General features: G+C 39.7%; 1 protein-coding gene across 1 annotated transcript; it reads left to right on the top strand.

The window, feature by feature from the left end:
- The first annotated feature begins 8,495 nt into the window (after positions 1-8,495).
- On the top strand, positions 8,496-11,530 carry LOC150091410 (uncharacterized). The gene is made up of 2 exons (XM_090383751.1): positions 8,496-8,576; positions 10,813-11,530. The coding sequence occupies exons 1-2, from the start codon at positions 8,561-8,563 to the stop codon at positions 11,397-11,399; spliced, it is 603 nt and encodes a 200-aa protein (XP_090239877.1). The 5' UTR covers positions 8,496-8,560; the 3' UTR covers positions 11,400-11,530.
- The last annotated feature ends 6,286 nt before the right edge of the window (positions 11,531-17,816 follow it).

Genomic DNA, 17,816 nt, shown 5'->3' on the forward strand with positions numbered 1-17,816 from the left:
AATATTGAGATTGTTCGGGGTAGTCTTCGATGAGAATGGTGGACACGTTAATTGTCAATGTGACTTATTAGTCGCTGTGGATCAACAGGCTATTAAAGAGTTTTTCATAATCAGCTCCAGCTATTTTGATTTTCTTTAAGGGCCTTTAAGTTGATTCTTTACACGGATATAATATGAGCTACCCATCCCCTGTCCATCCCTTCTCTTTTCAATCGGAAGCGTTTGATTTTGCAGCGCTTCTGATGGTTGCCAAACAAAATTTACCAGCGACGGTTAAGAACTTCGTAACGTATGAATAAGACAAAATATTAATGTTTTTGAAATGTTTAGCAACACCAATAAACAATTCAATATTAACAGGAATATTATTTTATCTAATTCTCCCTACTCTATAATTTACTTTCTCGATTTGGAACCCAAATTCTATAACAAAAGTAAACTAAAAAAAAAAAAAATACTTTCAACTATATCGAAAACTTTCCTGTATGATAAGGTCGATAGCTTAAAAATCCATTTGACTTTTTAGTGATCATGATTGCCAACCTATCAAGCAAGCTTTCATTAAACAATTTTATTTTCCTCTAGCCCATTTTAGGTAACCTAACTTTATTTAATTCATAACTGCCATATGATATTCACATACAACGTGTCGATGTACATGCAGCGTTAATTTGATTTACATGACTATTAGCCGTGATTACTAATAACCACAAAGAGGAGTACCTACCATGTAGTGATAATTTCGAGTTCTGATATCATTGCTGCTGCGTCATCAAATGACTCAGGGCCGGTCGTAGAGAATATGGGATCGTGGTGTAAGGATTATTGTTGGGAACAAGGACGGAAAGGGATCCTCCTTGTTTGAATTGAGGGGATCCCTCCTTTGTTGGGATTTAGTGTCCTTCAGGATTGGTCTTTGGGGGAATCATCGGGTGCAGTGCACCATTCTCTCCCCAATTCAAGGACCGACCCTGAATTAACTAATTTTTTATAATACTATGAAATATTTTATTTTTTGAATTTAATGTTTTCTGTTGCTATCATAGGTTAAAAGTGATCAACTCCTCGGATGATTTCCATGATGTCTATGTATTCCTCTGTACTCAGACGTCAGCATATATTCTTTCCATACTTTATAGAAGAAAAATAACTTTCTTTCTCTTTGCAGGCCATGCACAACTGTACTGTGACGCCAACTGTAACTGCGCGAGGGACTGTGTCTGCTTCTTGTCCAAATCTGAAATTGATAGTGCCAGATGTAACTGCGATTGTTGCTGCGAACGGTGTTCTTCAGCCGCTGAGGTCTCTGTGCCCGATAGAGACGAGCGCGAAAGTCCTCCTGAACAAAATATTGGAACACATGAACGTAGAATGACTGTAACGGAAAAACTTAATAAATTTCGCTTTACTTCACTATCAGTGTAAAAAGTACCCGATTGAAAGGTGTCATCAAAGATTATTCAAGACCCTCGAAATTCTACTGGTTCTTTTAAATTGCCCGAAGGAGCAGAAATTCAGAAGAAGCGTATGAAAAACGACCTAGAACATGGCGATATTCACTAGTGTTGGATCATTCATGTCATTTACAAATAATTTCCAACGAAAGAAATGAATTTTAACCTTTTTTGTAATGCGCTTACTGTTTAATAATAACTTTAGAGTATTTATTAGGTATGTACTTAGGCCGACGTTTCAAAATTTGAATTTTACTGCGTGTGTGATGCTTTTACTTAACACTTTTCTTGTAGAAAAATGTCTCTTTGTATGTATGAAAAATGTAATTTGAATAAAGCCAGAGACAAAAGATTAGACCCATTACTCTATTCGCTAAGGTATATCACATATCTAAATGTTGAAGGACACAACAAAACGAAGTTTATCCTACACTGGCTTCCAGATGTCGCTCTATTCCGGAATAGAGTTTCCACATCAAATTCGTAAACAACTAAAAAATCTGGTTTTTTCATTTCCTGGAGAAAAAACCTCACTATTCGTAGCTTCTACATTACACTTCACTTGATTTGCATCTGTTCATAGATGTAAAAATATTTTTATCCAGATGAAGTATTTATTCCGAACATAACATTATCAATGCCCTGAGTTCTAACTCTCCACACGGAACACTTCAGAAGATGAGTAACGCGACTGCATGTTGTTGTTGTAGAAGATTGCTATGATATGGTTGTTAAAGATTAAAAGGGGAGTGTTCGGAAATCTCGCGAGGAGAGCAAAGTTTAGATTCGCCTCTGATTATGATAATATAACGTAAATGAAATCCTAGAACCATTGTCGATATTCGGAATTGTGGAAAGGAAGAAGATCGGGGCAATTAGTCAGCAAATTGAGGCTGACTGATTGAAGCATAATTAGTAGACGTACGACAGGGGCAGGAATGCATTCACGTTGTACGCTATCAACGTCCCCTCTTTACTTTGCGTCGTGCACAGCCACTTCAATCCTGGAAAGAAGAATGACCACGCAGTTATCTTTAGTGATGAGTCAGTTGTTTGGGGAAGTGATCATAGAAGGATCCGAGGGTGACGTTGCTCTGAAAGGCGATCATGCTTGTATTAAACGCTGGCATACAAATCAAACATCGTTGGGGGTGCAATTTCTTATGATAACCAGTGCCGGTACGACGTACCGGCACCTTTATTAACAGTGAGGTGTCACATTTGGATGCAATGCACTTCGAAATTTATAATATTCCGTAAATTTTTTCACATGTTTACACTTACTATTCAAATAAGTTTAAAATGATTTAACTAAATTTGCATTTTTTACTGTCTATTGTTAAGATATTTTCTATATAAAACTGTATAACCATTTTTATAATTCTAAATTACTCAGTCGGACCTCTGTTTAATTATTTTGAATTCCCCTTGAAAGTTACATTTAAAATAGTTTCCATTGAGCGAAGAAAAATTTCATATAGCGAACGGATTAGGAGAGAATTAACTTGGTACGGCCCGTTCGCATTTCTGGCCTTCTGGCAATTAGTGCTGCTGCTCGAATTAAGAGAATTAAAGTGATTAGTATTGTATAACTTAGCGGTACCTGGTAAAACCTATCCGACACCTGTCCCACATTTGGAGAAGTCGATCTGGTCAAGAATGAGCAGATCAAGGTGTATTCCCAATGGGCTCTGGCCCACCTTCTACTGCAGTGGTGTCCAACCTTTTCCAATACCGGGGCCATATTCAAAAAAATTAAGTTTCTTTAGTGTGTTACATTTTCGATATCTTATTGCGTGTAAAAGTAAAATTGAAAATATTCAAAAATTTAATTAAATACAATCGTCATCATCAGCCATTTTCAATCCACTGCAGGATGAAGGCCTCTCCAGCAACTTTCCAGTTCCTTCTGTTTTGAGCACTGGCCATCCATTTAATACCCACAAACTCACGAATTTCATCTATCCATCTCCGCCTTTGTCTTCCAGGTTTTCTTCTAGCTCCTCTTGGGTACCATTCTGTTATTTTCTTAGTCCATCTGTCATCATGTCTTCGAGCTATGTGTCCTGCCCAAGACCATTTTAGTTCTTTAGTTTTGATAAGAATGTCCTTTACTTGAGTTTGCTGCCTAATCGATGTGTTTCTCTTCGTATTTAACAGTCTGATTCCCAATATAATTCGTTCCATTCTTCGCTGTGTAGTTCTCAGCTTCTCTTCCATTCTTTTGGTTGAGGGCCCAAGTTTCACTTCCATAAGTCATGGTGGGGAGTATACATTGGTTCATTATTTCACGTTTCAGACAAACTGGGATATTGCTCTTCAGTATGTGACTATATTTCGTGAATGCTATCCACCCAAAATGTATTCTTCTCTTGAATAACTTGTCCCAGATAAGTATATGACTCCACCTTTTCAATTACTGCTCCTTCAATCATTATTTCCCTTTCCGTGGCATACTTGTTCATCATTACTTTTGTTTTAGCCATATTCATCTTTAGTCCAAAATCCTTACTAATTGAGCATAACTGATTAAGATTTTTCCTCTAATTCTTTGGGATCGTGACTTATGAGCACAACGTCATCTGCAAATCGTAAATGGTTTAGGTACTCTCCGTTCACATTGACTCCTTTCTGCGACCAGTCTAATCTTCTGAAAGCTTCCTCAAGGGCAGCAGTAAACAGCTTCGGAGATATTGTGTCTCCTTGTCGAACTCCTTTCTCGATTGTAAATTTGCTACTGTCTTTGTCTAGTCTAATAAAGAAGGTAGCACTTTCATATATTTTCTTCAAAATCATAATATATGGGGTATCTATGCCTTGTCTTTTCAGTGCCCGAAACATTGCCTTATGCTGTATGGAGTCAAATGCCTTTTCATAATCCACAAATGCCAGGCATAATGGTGTTTTATATTCATTTACTTTCTCCATTAGCTGTGATATTACGTGAAGGTGATCCATAGTTGAGAATCCTGTCCTAAAGCCAGCTTGCTCTTTCGGTTGATTCTCATCAAGTATTCTTTCTAATCTGTTAGTAATGACCCTTGCGAACAACTTGTAGATGTTGGATAACAAGCTAATTGGTCTATAATTTCCAATTTCTGATTTATCTCCTTTCTTATGCAGCAAAACTATGATTGCATTATTCCACTGCTTAGGCATCACACCTTTTCTAATGCACTTTGTGAAGAGCCTTGCCAGTTTTTGTGTTATGTCTCTACCTCCCAATTTTAACAACTCTACAGTAACTTCATCTTCCCCCGGGGCTTTCCGATTCTTCATTTTCTTCAATGCATGTTCTACCTCATCAGGAAGAATATCGGGTATGTCGTATGTGTTGCTACTTTGCAATCCATCTTCCCCACTGCTGGCATCATTCCCTCGCTCCTTGTATAATTCCCTATAGTAGTCTTCTGTTATTTGAATTATTCCTTCTCTGCTGTTTATAAGTACACCATCACCATTCTTCAGTTTCAGTATCATTTGTCTTTCTGTATTACTGCTCATGGCTGCTGATTTAAATCCTTTGTTTTCCCTTAATGCTTGTTCTACTTTTCTTGTGTTAAATCTTCTTATGTCCTCTCTGAGTCTCTTTCTAATGGCTTTGCATAACTCAGTATACTCAATTTTCTCCCTGTCAGTGTTTTTCTCGCTCTTCATTTGTCGTCTTCGATTCATAATTTTTTCTTCTTTGGATTTCTTTGTCCCTATAGGTTTCTTGGGCTTTATCACTTCCAGAAAGTTGTAATATTCCTCTTCGATATCTTGGTCCTGAGCAGTCTGCAGAAGCTCAAACTTTTTCTTAAGTTCCAGTACATACTGCTTTTTCTCCTCTTCTGTTATCTCAAAGACCTTTGTATTATTTACTCGAGTCAGTTTTTCCTTTCCTTTCTTACATCTTATCATTCTGTGATCACTTCCAACATTTACCTTATTCAGGACGGTAACATCATTCACAATATATCTTCTGTTAGTGAGGATGGAGTGATTTCATTAGTTGTTAATCCATTTGGACTCTTCCATGTCCACTTTCTGTTCACCCTTTTCTTGAAACACTTACAGAACAAAACATTTAATGAGAAATTTTTTGATAATAAAATTTAAAATGCTGTTTTAGTTCACTTTCCTCGCGGGTCGTAAATTGGACACCTCTGTGAATTTTGGACAGTTTGAAAAAAAGAAAAGAAAAAAAAATTTAAATTTAAGAACCAGTGACAATACCGATGACGACAATAGGAAAACGAGGACAACGAAGGTATTAAACCTTCTAAACATGAAATGTTGGCATTTGGTGAAAATGAAGTTAGAAGTTAGTTAAATCTGATCGCCAACCAGCGCTTCGTTGATGACAAACAGTTTCTTCACTACCGTTTCTTAAAATTGCGAGCCGTCCGCTGACCTGCTGCGATCCAGCAAAATATGTCGATTCGTGGCTGCTTCGGAAACGTCATTCAGCAACAGACACACAAAGAGGAAGAAAGGAAGTCGGCATAGGGTGTCGGATGAGAACTGAATAAAAATTTGGAATATTCTACAAAAACTTTATTATGAAATTATTTTTACTTATTTTACTCGCATTTTACTTTTTTTATATACTTGAATCATAAATTTATGTTAATAAACCGTGTTAATATACTTAATTTCTTGTTCTTATTCTAAAGAAATTAGAGTACTTTTCATATCCTTTTAATTTTCAATTTTTCCCGATAGCAAAGAATGAGTACCGGCACCTATTTTTTTTACAAAAAAAGCACTGATGATAACCATTAACTACTGGTTTTATTGAAGCTAATCTCATAGTTCAATGTTATGTTGAAATTGCTTGTACCTGTAATTTTGCTATTTCTCAAACAGTTACATATCCGTTATTCTTACAGAACAGTCTCTGCACCACACCACGAATGGTGTTAGGCCGTTCTTCTTCAGTGTTGACATGCTTCTACTTGACCTATGGGGCTGTAACGGCTAACACAGTGGTTATAATTGCAATCTCGTCTCTAAGTAAGGAATTTTTATGAACTTTTTCCTGCTTACCTCTCGGAAATCAATAAAATTTACCATCACCAACCTCCTCAAGACGTCTTTCGAGGTGCAGCAGATCCTAAATGCGAGGAACCAGTTAGACGTCGTTTTGATATAAATTCAGCCTACGACAGAATTGGAAAGTCTACTCTCCTCTAAGTTTTGGAGTACTACTGTAAAATCAAGGATGCCCACCCTCTCGTGTGTTAAACGGTGTCCCGAAAACCTAACACATTATTGTTACCATAAAGAATTTCACTTCAAGTCCTCTGCCAGCAGAATATGTACCTCAGGGTACACCATCTGGTTTTTCATCAGCGCTGGAACCTTTCCCCTGTGCCCATCCGAATTTTCTATTCTATAAGATTTGAACTTTTAATCATTTAAAGGGACTCCAAACTCACCGAAACAGTTACCAAAGTCTGTTTATCTATAGGTATTTTATTGGGCTGAGATAAACCATGAGAAACGATCTTCGCTAAGAAGAAAATCAGAAACTGCATCAATATTTAAATCCCTTCCCCTGTAAAAAATGGTCATAAGAAGGTGACTATTACCTATCGTCATGTATTTTTATTATTATTATTATTATTATTATTATTATTATTATCTTTATTTTCTCCTAAGAGACACCCGCTTACGGCTATTAACCAGGGGGTGCACAATCATATATACAAATATAAGTTATATACATAATTATCCATTTATAATTTATACATATCGTCCGTCACTGGGTCCTACGCTCCTCCTGTACACTTCTACCGGTTCCAAGGACTTGAATATTGGATCCTGAGATCGCTATATACTGTAGGATAACCAACAACTTTTTCACCATCCTTAATTCCACTCTTCTTACCTAGTCTGATGTGCCCTAAGTTCAACAGCAGTGTATGAAGGTGTTCATACCGCTAACAGCTTTCTCAGTTGTGAAGCAGAGACTGCGTAATCCATCGTCCACCCAGATTACGTTTACTGCAAATGAAAAGCTGAGTTGCTGGGGACGGTGTTATCTTTGTCCGATAATGACTAACTCGATGACATATGAAAGAATCCATAAAAATTTTTCTCATCTTAACGGGATTAGAACCCGTGTGTTTTCTACATGGTGTAGAAAGGTCCACAAGGATATATCTCATAGTTGTACGCATGTTGCAACCCTTGTAGGTACCACAGTGGATATAATCACCATCCTTCCCACACCAGGTGGAAAAGACCTGAGTTCAAATGCTGTCAATGACGAGATGAATTTTCATGGACGTTTTCACAAAGTGACTGAGTTAGTCGGTCTCATGCGAGGGCAGCATGGTTTTTTTCTCCTGGAAACTTCGATTTTTCATCCAGCATACAGCAAATAGATCACACAACACCCGCAATTTATAGACATATTATATAGCGAAATATGGCCTAAGTTGTTGGTGGAGCCTATTTTTCATTTAACTCTGTCTTACGACCATGATACTCTTGCACTGATCCTGGTCCAGTATTGATTTGTCTGATTCGTTCATATAACTTTGATTTCAGCGAAGGTATATTACCTGTTGAATACCCGTTTGAATGCATCTTGTTCGAGTCCATCATAACTGGTTGGGGGGGGGGGGTTCTGTCGCGCTTTTTACTCGTGTTTGAGCCAGCTAGTCACAACGGATGTGTGGGGCTTCCCACTGCATGTATCAATTCCACCCACTCCCAAACAGGCAACCTAGCATTGAACCCACACGGCTACAGACATGAAAAGAAAAGAAAGAAAAACTCATTGCAACGTTTAATTAAGGGTTAAATGTCGAAATTTGCTTATTAATTATCCTTAGTCCCAAATGGGATATTTCTATGTATAATTACAATCTTTCTCAATAACATGATCTGCGTATTTCAAACGAAAACCAAATGAGTTAAATTTTATCTCGTCACTTCCGGAATCTCGTTTAATAAACAAAATACTTCCTACCCACCCCTGTGTTTGGTATATTTCTAACTTTCCTCAGCTTTTGGTATTATTGCGCATGCGTCTCTAAGAGTAGATAAAGTCAAGTTCCACGCTTAATCTGTGTGCCTTCGGATTTGGTTGTTGAATAGTTGAGTTCAGAGATATGGAAAAATCAAATGGTAAGTATAATTTCTTCCTTCGATTATTATTGTGACTTTGAGAGGAGGTATTATGGAAATTCGTATTTGATTAATTACGTAATAGTGAAGTCTGATTAAGAATATGTTGCGGGTCACCATTCTTTGTACATTCAGATAAGATTGTTAATGAACAACTTGCGAAATGTTAAAGGCTACTTTACTTGAATAATCAAGCTTATTCTCGATAAATTTTGACAAAGGTATGAAAGTAATGCAATTTGAAGTTATTATTGTCCAATAATAATGTTAGTGTACTATTTGGTGTGTAGTCTCGATAACTTTTATCGATTGTATTCTGGAATGTCTTTCCACGGCTGGCGAGCGCTAGGTTCACGTCAGAAACTGGCGGAATCTAACGACTACTCCAACCAAGGTTATAGTCCACCGATCTCAAGTGGATGTGTCACCTCGTTACTTAGTTGGTCATCTTCGGCCCACTCATACGAATTGGCTGTGGAAACTATTTCTGACTAAAGTACCTAACAGCTATCGCGTTCTAACAGAAATAGAAGTGCATTCTTTCCACCCCTGTTAAAGCTTTATACTGTATTTTTACGAAATTTTAAATCTATTAAAATAGGACCTGCAACGTCCTCTTTGCTGCGGTTTTTTCTTTTTCCCTTCTCTCCCCTGCAATGTGACACGTGGATTCCGGAGATGTACGACCACCTCTTCCTCATTTAAAATAGGAAGTGAGATTGAAACTTTTCTCAGAAAAACAACTTGATTATAAACCAGTTTCCCCATAACCTGGTATGCAAAATGGAGTTTATCCCCCTGAATCTACGTTAGGGATAGAGGAAACCACTCCTACTTGTTAAAGTGACCCTAATATTCTGATAACTCTTCAACACTGACTAATCTTCTGCTAGGCTTTATTTTGATGACCTGTTCAAAAAAAGGGAAAAAGACTGCAGCATTCGTCTACAACCAAAGTTATGATGCATTCTCCTCCCCGCCCCGAAGTCTGATTTAAGTTCGTCGCTTGAGCAGTGATGACTTCAAAATTTAAACTTTACCCAATCGAAGATTAGTGTTAAAATGGCACTCTTCCACTATAACAAATGCACACTCCCATTTAGCTGGTGGTGGCAACTTTCGTCGCCAAATATTACGTATTTGGGCAATCTTCTAAAAACTTAATCTGGCTAGAGATTTTTAAAAGAATCGTATGCCAAACGTTTCTTGATCATACAAACCACCTTATCTGTCTATTTATCCCAGACAGTTGGAAGTTTTTTTAAATCAATTTTTGTATGTTAATCTTCAATTTTAATCTGAAACAAACATTAACTCAATTATCCACCTTTTCTATAACTTTATCCTTATTACTGTATGGTTAAAATTTCGAGCTTCCGACTACGATGTATGTTCCTAAAACACGCCGATTGGTATGGTTAAAAAATCGGATGTCGTCCTTCAATCCTTAGCAATGGAGTTGGTTGAAGCTCAGATTTTTAACGTTGACAGCTCAAGTATATCCTCTTTCTTTGATCTGTAAACAGGAATAAATCAAGTTTGCCTATAAACGCAGCACGAGCTCAGCTAAACCAATTAGCTTAAGAAAACTGTCCTGTAGTTCGATTTGCAGTTGGATTTACTGCAACTTTAAATAACTTTTTTCAGAGCATAGTTTAACCCAACATGATGGGATATCAGTCCACCCCTGCTGGATAATAACAAGGTCCTTTCCCATTAACTACCAGAATGAATAGAATATAGATTTGTGTGTAAAAGAGCCCCCCAATAAACCCAAGGGCAGTCGTTGCATTGAAGAAACAACATTCCTTGATTTACGTAGCTTAGTATTTCTTGAGTTCATCTTGCAACCAGTTTCTAACTTCTAGGGAAGTTGATACCAAAGCGTGAAGTTAATTCAACTAGTACTGGACATAAGTTGACATTGTGCCTAACAATGTCTTTTAATTAACTTTTATAAAGTTTTAATACTAAATTGCTAGTCGGAATTCCTCATTTAAATTGAGGTGCAAAACTTCAGTCATGGCGTACTTTAAAATGTTTTCTAGTCCAGCTTAAGCTAATGTAACGTAAACCTTGCATATTCAACATAATATGCAAAATCGTTAAGCGATCATCGCATGGTTTCCTTAATACGTGAAACCAATGCGATGGTGAATACTTTGGTTAAGAAGTTCTGCACCTCATTTACCAAAAACGCTTCAGCGCTCTTAATGATTTGTATTGTGTATTTCAGATAATACAACCAGCCCAGCTGCTGAGGAACGCGTCGAGAGTGCCCCAGAGCCTATGAAAGATGATTCTTCAGCACCACCCTCTCCAAAGAGTACAGATGTAGCTATGACCGATGTCAGCGACGACGCAAGCAAAGCGAAAGATGAAGTCTCTGAACCGACTTCTGAATCCATGGAAGTCTCTTCAGAAGGAGAGAAAGTACAAAGTGAAGAAAAGAAGGAAGAGGAAAAAAGTGAAGAAAAGGCAGAGAGCAAAGTGGAAAGTCAAACGGAGAAAAAGCCTTCCGCTAAAGACGAAAACGTAGTACCTCCCTTGGAGTATGTTAAAGATCCTTACCTGGATATCGAAGGAGAGTTTGGAGACTCCTGCCAGGTGTTTAGAGGTATACCTTGTCCTCCTGCTGACCTTGTAGAAGCTCTAATTGCAGACGCCATGGCAGAAGTTGCTGCTGAGGAGGTGATTTTGAAGAAGATCATCGAGATTGAACGAGAAAGGATCAGAGAAGAGAAAGAAAACATCGAAAAAGAACGAGAGAAGCTTAAAGAAAGTACTGATCTCGACAGCAACAAGAACCCAGTTAGCCAGTGATCGAGTGTTGCACACAACCGATTTGAACTAACAGTTTTTGTGTAGTTGTTCTAGAAACTTCTAAAGTTAAAAAAAATAGTCCGTTGTGAAGTATTTTTAATGTAACAATACTAATAAATATTTACGTCCTAGTTGGTCTCTTACCCTTTTTTTTTATAGTTAAAATGGTCAAACACTAAATTCTCATTGTTTTATTCAGATTTAAAGACATCTTAACTTGCCCTATTACAAAGGGTTCTTTACACGCTCAGAGCCAGTGTTTCATAAGACGATTTGATGTTTGCTGTGTAATTTTTTTAATAGTTGAAAAGAACCAGTTAAGACAAAACTCCAACTGCGCTACTTCAGAAGGTTTTTTCAATATCATGTTTAATGAACTGCCATCACCAGATAAATTTACCGAATGCCAGCAGATCTGGCCATTTCACTAGAATAAACAATTTTCTTAGGGAAAGCCATTAGGTGATAGAACCAAAAACAGAAATTATTTGATTCCGTGGTAGGTCATATACTGAAGGGAATATTAAATAATATTCCCAGAGGGTGAGATGATGGATGGATGTATTTCTTGGGCCGTTATTCTAAGAAAATTAAAATGCCAACGCAACAGGCTTTCGAAAAGAAACCACTTAAGGACATCTAAAAATTAAGACAATAACATTACAAGGAGTTTGATTACTATGAAAGCTGTAAATGATTAAAATCAGTAGGTGAAAACTCATTTATCTCAAAACGAGATAAATTTTTTTTATCAGGAAACAAAGTTATGACATTTTAATCACAAACCATGATATTTTACCGATTATGCAACGTGAAGGAAAGGCTTACTTATACATTGTTATTTAGAAACCTTGCTGCGGTTGCATTGTATTCAAAGGTGAGTTTCCACATAGTCTGTGTACACTTCTGGAAAGGCTCAATAAATGAGTTCCTTCGTTGAGATAATCTAATTGGTATTAGCAGTCCCTCTTCAGGTAATTCTTTGACTTCATCTAAATGTGAAAAGATGACAAAAATAAACATTCACGTCGGGTTCCAGTTTCAATCTGGGGGATCAGGAACCATAACTTGTAAAAAAAAAAAATACAATAAAAGCTTTGTTCGATATTTTCTAATTGGATTTGGACTTAACCATGCTTTGTCTTATGCATCGCGATCTCTAAATATTGAATTCTGTTTTGTAATTTACAAACATATATCTGTAAAGTGGCCAGGAATGAGTAATGCAATGATTAAGCAGTTTAGTTCATAAATTTCAAATAATAGATCAATGTTTTCAATTCAGAAAAAAAACACTTTTTTTATAATTAAAACAAAGTGGGTTAAATAGACGCCAGGAAAGTGTTGTTACATGAGGGTCCGAGCGAGTGATGTTTAAAAACGTCTCCGTTGAATAAAGTGAAAAGAACTACTATTGGCTTTCGAAGAGTGCCACATACACATTGGAGGATGAGACAAGTGTTTAAATGGCTGTTTCACCACATGCTCTCAAAGGACAGTCAATATCATACAGAAAGCACCCACGCAGTTGTAATGATGCCCCTAAGCTGTATCTAAGAGACTCATTATGAATCCCATCTAAGAGGAGGGACTTTATCAAGTTAAGGGCCTCGGATGAATACTGAATGGGTTTTTCATCCAAAAAACTCTGGAAAATAACCATAGTCAAAGGCCATGTACAGGTTACAGCGCTTCTTGAAGGCTTGATCCTTGCATCCTCTACTCAACTGCTTATATTTTTTCTACTGCTCGGCCATGATGATTGGACTCTCCTAGTGGTCGTCTTAGATATGCAGCTGGTCAGGATCTTGTACATTTTTGTGAGACAGGTGATTGGTCTGTACTTTGCCAGATTTGTGGTGTCTTCGTTCTTAGCCTTCTGGTAGGTGATTCAGACTTGTGTCAGGGTGCATTATTATCTGGATGAACTGCTCCGCTATGTGTGCCTGCACCTGAACTTATTGTACCAGTAGTTGTGGATGTTGTCTATTTCTGGGGTTCACCAGTTGTGGGACTTCCTAATCGACTTTTGTAATCTTCGTCCCGAATCTCACATTCTGTTATCTCTTATACGTTCTTGTTTTTTTCCTTTCTAGATCTATTCTTGTACTTGCTGTTGTTTCTCGTCTAGTACTGGTTTCGTTCTGTCCGAATTAGTAGTTGGTTGCTCACATCCTTCCTGATTATTTTTAAGATTTCAGGAGTTCTCAGACTCTTCTTGTCTATGTTCTGGTTCGGTGACCTGAACAGTCGGACCCGTTCAAACCTATAGGTGTGTTGTTTCGTCCTGTTGTCATATCTTTCTCTCGTTACTTCGTAGTATGATCGGATGATAAACGTATTCATATCGACGTTCCACTTCATTCGTTGGCTGCTGCTTCCTTCCTGTTGGGTCGCCAGCACAGTTGCGCAGGAAGCATTTCCAGTTGGTTGGGCTACATGGTCTTGTCCTTCAGTTATGGCAGCCATCTGGAAGACAGCCGCCCGCAGGAGACTGTCTCCGGTCGATTTTTTAACAGACCCGTCTGCTAAAAAATCATAAATAATATAAGACCTCAGCGCGGGTGATTTTATCCTGCGCCACTCTCGATTCAACTCATCTTCATCCAGCTATGTAGACGGACCTGTTTAGGGTTGACATCCGGTGGTGGGTGGTAGTTATGGGAGCGACACCAGATAGCGCCACTCTCTCTCACCAATCACTTCGAACTTGGGGGACGAGACTTTCGCGATTTATTTTTCCTCCGTTAATTTTGGTGGTTCAGCTTCGTAACCACAAGGCTAATCACGCCTCGTGTAGTCAAGTGTATTTAGGATCAGTCGGCACCAGGGGTTTTCTCCATGTACTACATAAGATGGGTTCACTGTAAAGACCAGAGATTTAAGTGTATGGATCTTGAGGTGTGTGGTGTCGTGTACCGTTGTTCTTCTGGCCATTTAGCCACCAGACCACTGCTGAGGCCTGATGTTGTCCCACTTTCGCCTCGTAGAGGCAGACCACGTACCCATTAGTTTTCTTTTATTCTGGCAGGTCCTGCCACCTAATTTCACGAGATTTCAGTGGCTAGGTCCTATAAAAAAAAATATATATATATATCGCGCCCGTTGGTGTGTTTAACACATATTTTATTTTCCCCGTTAGGTGGGGGTGCGTTGGAGATTGAGTGTACCAAGGAGTGGGCGAAAGTAATTTAGACAAGTTAGCATTTTGATGTAGGTCGTGCGCTGGCGTGCAGTTAGATAGGAGGGGAAGACTGGGGAGAGAGATAGGAAGAACTGGGGTCAGTAGAGAAGACAACCCAGGCAAATGTCAGTGGGGCATGCCCATGCCCCACCAGAAGGAAAAGATGAGTGGCGAGGGGGAAGACAGGAAAGGCCGTCGCCCCCCCGCAGGTTCTGACACTAAAGTTGTCTCGGTGCGTATGCCATTTGCGGAAAGATGTCTCTCAATGGTGGCTTGCTCGGCTAGCCGAGTGGGTAAAGTACCTGCCCGGCAACCCAAAGGTCGCGGGTTCGATTCCCGCCTCGGGCTTGGATCAAAGTACTGCAAAAACCTTGGGAGGTGCAATATGGCCACAGAAGCCGATGCGCCAACAACTACCAAATCAATCAACTTGCTCGACTACGTTGCCAGCGGGGTCTAGTTTCCGCTCTTTGTCTGGTAGGTGAATTGTCGCACGCGGTTTCTGCGAGTCAGTGATTTCTACCGTCTTGGGTGGTTGTTGCTTCCAGATCATTATGGAGAGTGTCCCTCCGCGTTGCACTTAATGGATTTTTTTAGTCCCAGTGAGAGGCTTCTCCCTCGGAGTTTGAGTAACGAGGTGGGGTTTCTTCCAGGTAGATAGGCTCTTTTGGCTGAGCATTTATGTAGGCAAGAGCGTTCTTTGGGTTGGGGAGTCAGCGGGGTTTCACTGCTTATGGTGAAGTGAATAAATAAGGATTTCTTCACTTCACTTCAGTGGCTCAGGGAAGGTTCTTTGGCAGAAAAGGTCCTGCGCAGATTTAGTTAGCGCCTTGTTGCTATTGCTATACTCCTCCTCTGTCTTCGCGGTAGCACAGTGGTATCGTCACCGTCTTCCACACACCGGGTGGAAAAGGCCCTGGTTCGAATCCCGTCGATGACGCGAGGAACTGTAGTGGGCATTTTTCACTCCGTGGCTGAATTAGTCGGTCTCAGGCGTAGATAACTGGGGTTTTTTCGTCCAGCAAACAGGCAAATCGACAAGAGAACACACGCAATTTACAGACAAAATATGGGTAGATTTAATCATTTACAGGGGACCTAATATAATTTTTTTATACTCCTCCTCTAGTACATGATGCTCCTGATTTTGTAACACGTATTATATTTCTCTGATTAAGCGACATCGTAGGTCCTTGTACACTGGTGTACAAAATTTAAGGACCAGTCAGGTTCCACCTGTAGCTTCTCATAGGAGTGGCCTGTATATGGGAAAAGCATACCAAAGGAACCTCGTGGGGTACAGAAATTATGAAGGAAACAAAACGGTACAGAGGGACTTTATTAAAAAATGGCAACATAGCACTGGCTGCCATGATACAGATGCATCACTGCCAAAGATGTAACAAAGGGAAGATGTGGTCCTCAGTAGGGGATATGGCCATCTGTAATGTCGATGCAGGCTTTGCACCGCTTGTCCATACTTAGAACAATGTTAATGATAAGTTCTTGCGGTAACATTGTCCATGCCTCTGTCAGCGCCATCTTCAGCTGGTGAACATTTTCCGGTGGGCGTGGACATTCCGCTAGGCATCTCCCCAGAACTTTCCATATGTGTTCGATGGGATTTATATCGCTAGAACGGGCAGGCCAATCCATACGAACAATGTCCTCACTTTCCAAAAGCATATCAACAGCTGCAGTGCGATGGAGTGTGCCATTATCATCCATAAACACGAACCAATGGCACATCGGAACAGCCGCACATGGGGAAGGATTACCTCAGTACAGTAGCGTGCACAGGTTACAGTACCGCCTTCCAGTATCTGGAGTTGTGTATACGTCCATCCAAGATAACGCTTCCCCAAACGAGAACACCTCGACCGCCGTATGGTTCAGTGATGCTTGCGGGGTGTGCCAACTTCCCGCCAGATTAGCTGACGTCTAGAATCGCTACTAAGACTGAATCTACTCTCATCAGTAAAGAGTATCTCACCACATTGCGCTGCTGTCCAGTCCTGGTGTAAACGGTGTCTCCGATGGGCAGGTGTTAAAGGGACACAGCGTACTGGCCGTCGGGCAAACAGTCCACCTTTGTGGAATCGCCTGGCCACAGTAAACCGAGGTATCCTCCTGCGTTCGGTGTAACTGGTTTGCAATGGATCCTGCTGTCTGATGTCGGCTCCTCTTGGCCTGTAGGTGTATATAGAGGCCATCATTGGGCGTTGTTTTTCTTGGACGACCACCAGTGGTCCTTCGAACAGCTGTACCTGTCGTTCTGAAGGCCGACCAAGCGTGTGAGACGATGCTATGGGCGATGCCGAACTCTGCAGCCACACTCCTCGCATTTCGACTTTCCCAATTATTCGCCCCCGGGTAAAATCATCCAGATGTTGTCTACTGGCCATTTCGTTGTCTGTAGCACTCTATGGAACCAATCAAAGGTCTGTAACAATCGTGCTCACCATTCGGTAATTTGCACATAACTGCTGAACTGCTGGTTTTATCTGTTTATGTGAGCCTTCTCACCACGATTCAAATTTTTGCATGTGCACCAGCTTTCTACTGAACGGCAGTAGTTACGCAAATCGCCACAGGCTGTTTCGTTTGATTTTGTAGTTGTAACCTTTAGAAATAGTGTTGGTTCTTAAGTTTTGCACACCAGTGTATGACAGTTTCTCTCCTACCCTCCGGAGTATAAACATTTTATTTAAAACCTTTTACATTTAAAACTATCGACAGACAATTAGACACTTAAAAATAGGGTTTACAGACCTCTCCAGGTTCTATGGACAATCTCGGGATGTTATTTGTCCTCAATTTCGGCCTCCGTGGGCAGCACAGTTCGTATAATCGCTATCCTCCTCACACTACGTGGAAAAAGTCCTGACTTCAAATCCCGTCGATGACGTGAGGAATTGTTTGGGAATTTTTTACAACGTGGTTGAATGTGTCAGTCTCAGTCGAGGGCAACATGAATTTTCCTCCCTGAAACTCGGTTTTTCATCCAGGAAAAAAAAGCGCAATATGGCCTTGGTTGATCTAACGCGCCTAAAACCCTACTACAATAACAATAGCAGCCATCGATTTCTAGAATATATCCTTGAAAAGGCGACCTACAAGCCATCATAGTATGCCAGAAGATTTTAAGCAGTTTAAAGACAACTGGCTTTTTGGCCACGTGGTTACATTCTAGAAATCCAGTACCGTTATTGTCGAGTTGCTCTATTATTGCT

The sequence above is a fragment of the Mastigoproctus giganteus genome, chromosome 1, assembly GCF_048544385.1.
Source record: "Mastigoproctus giganteus isolate SK-2022 chromosome 1, ASM4854438v1, whole genome shotgun sequence".
Classification (NCBI taxonomy): Eukaryota; Metazoa; Arthropoda; class Arachnida; order Uropygi; family Thelyphonidae; genus Mastigoproctus; species Mastigoproctus giganteus.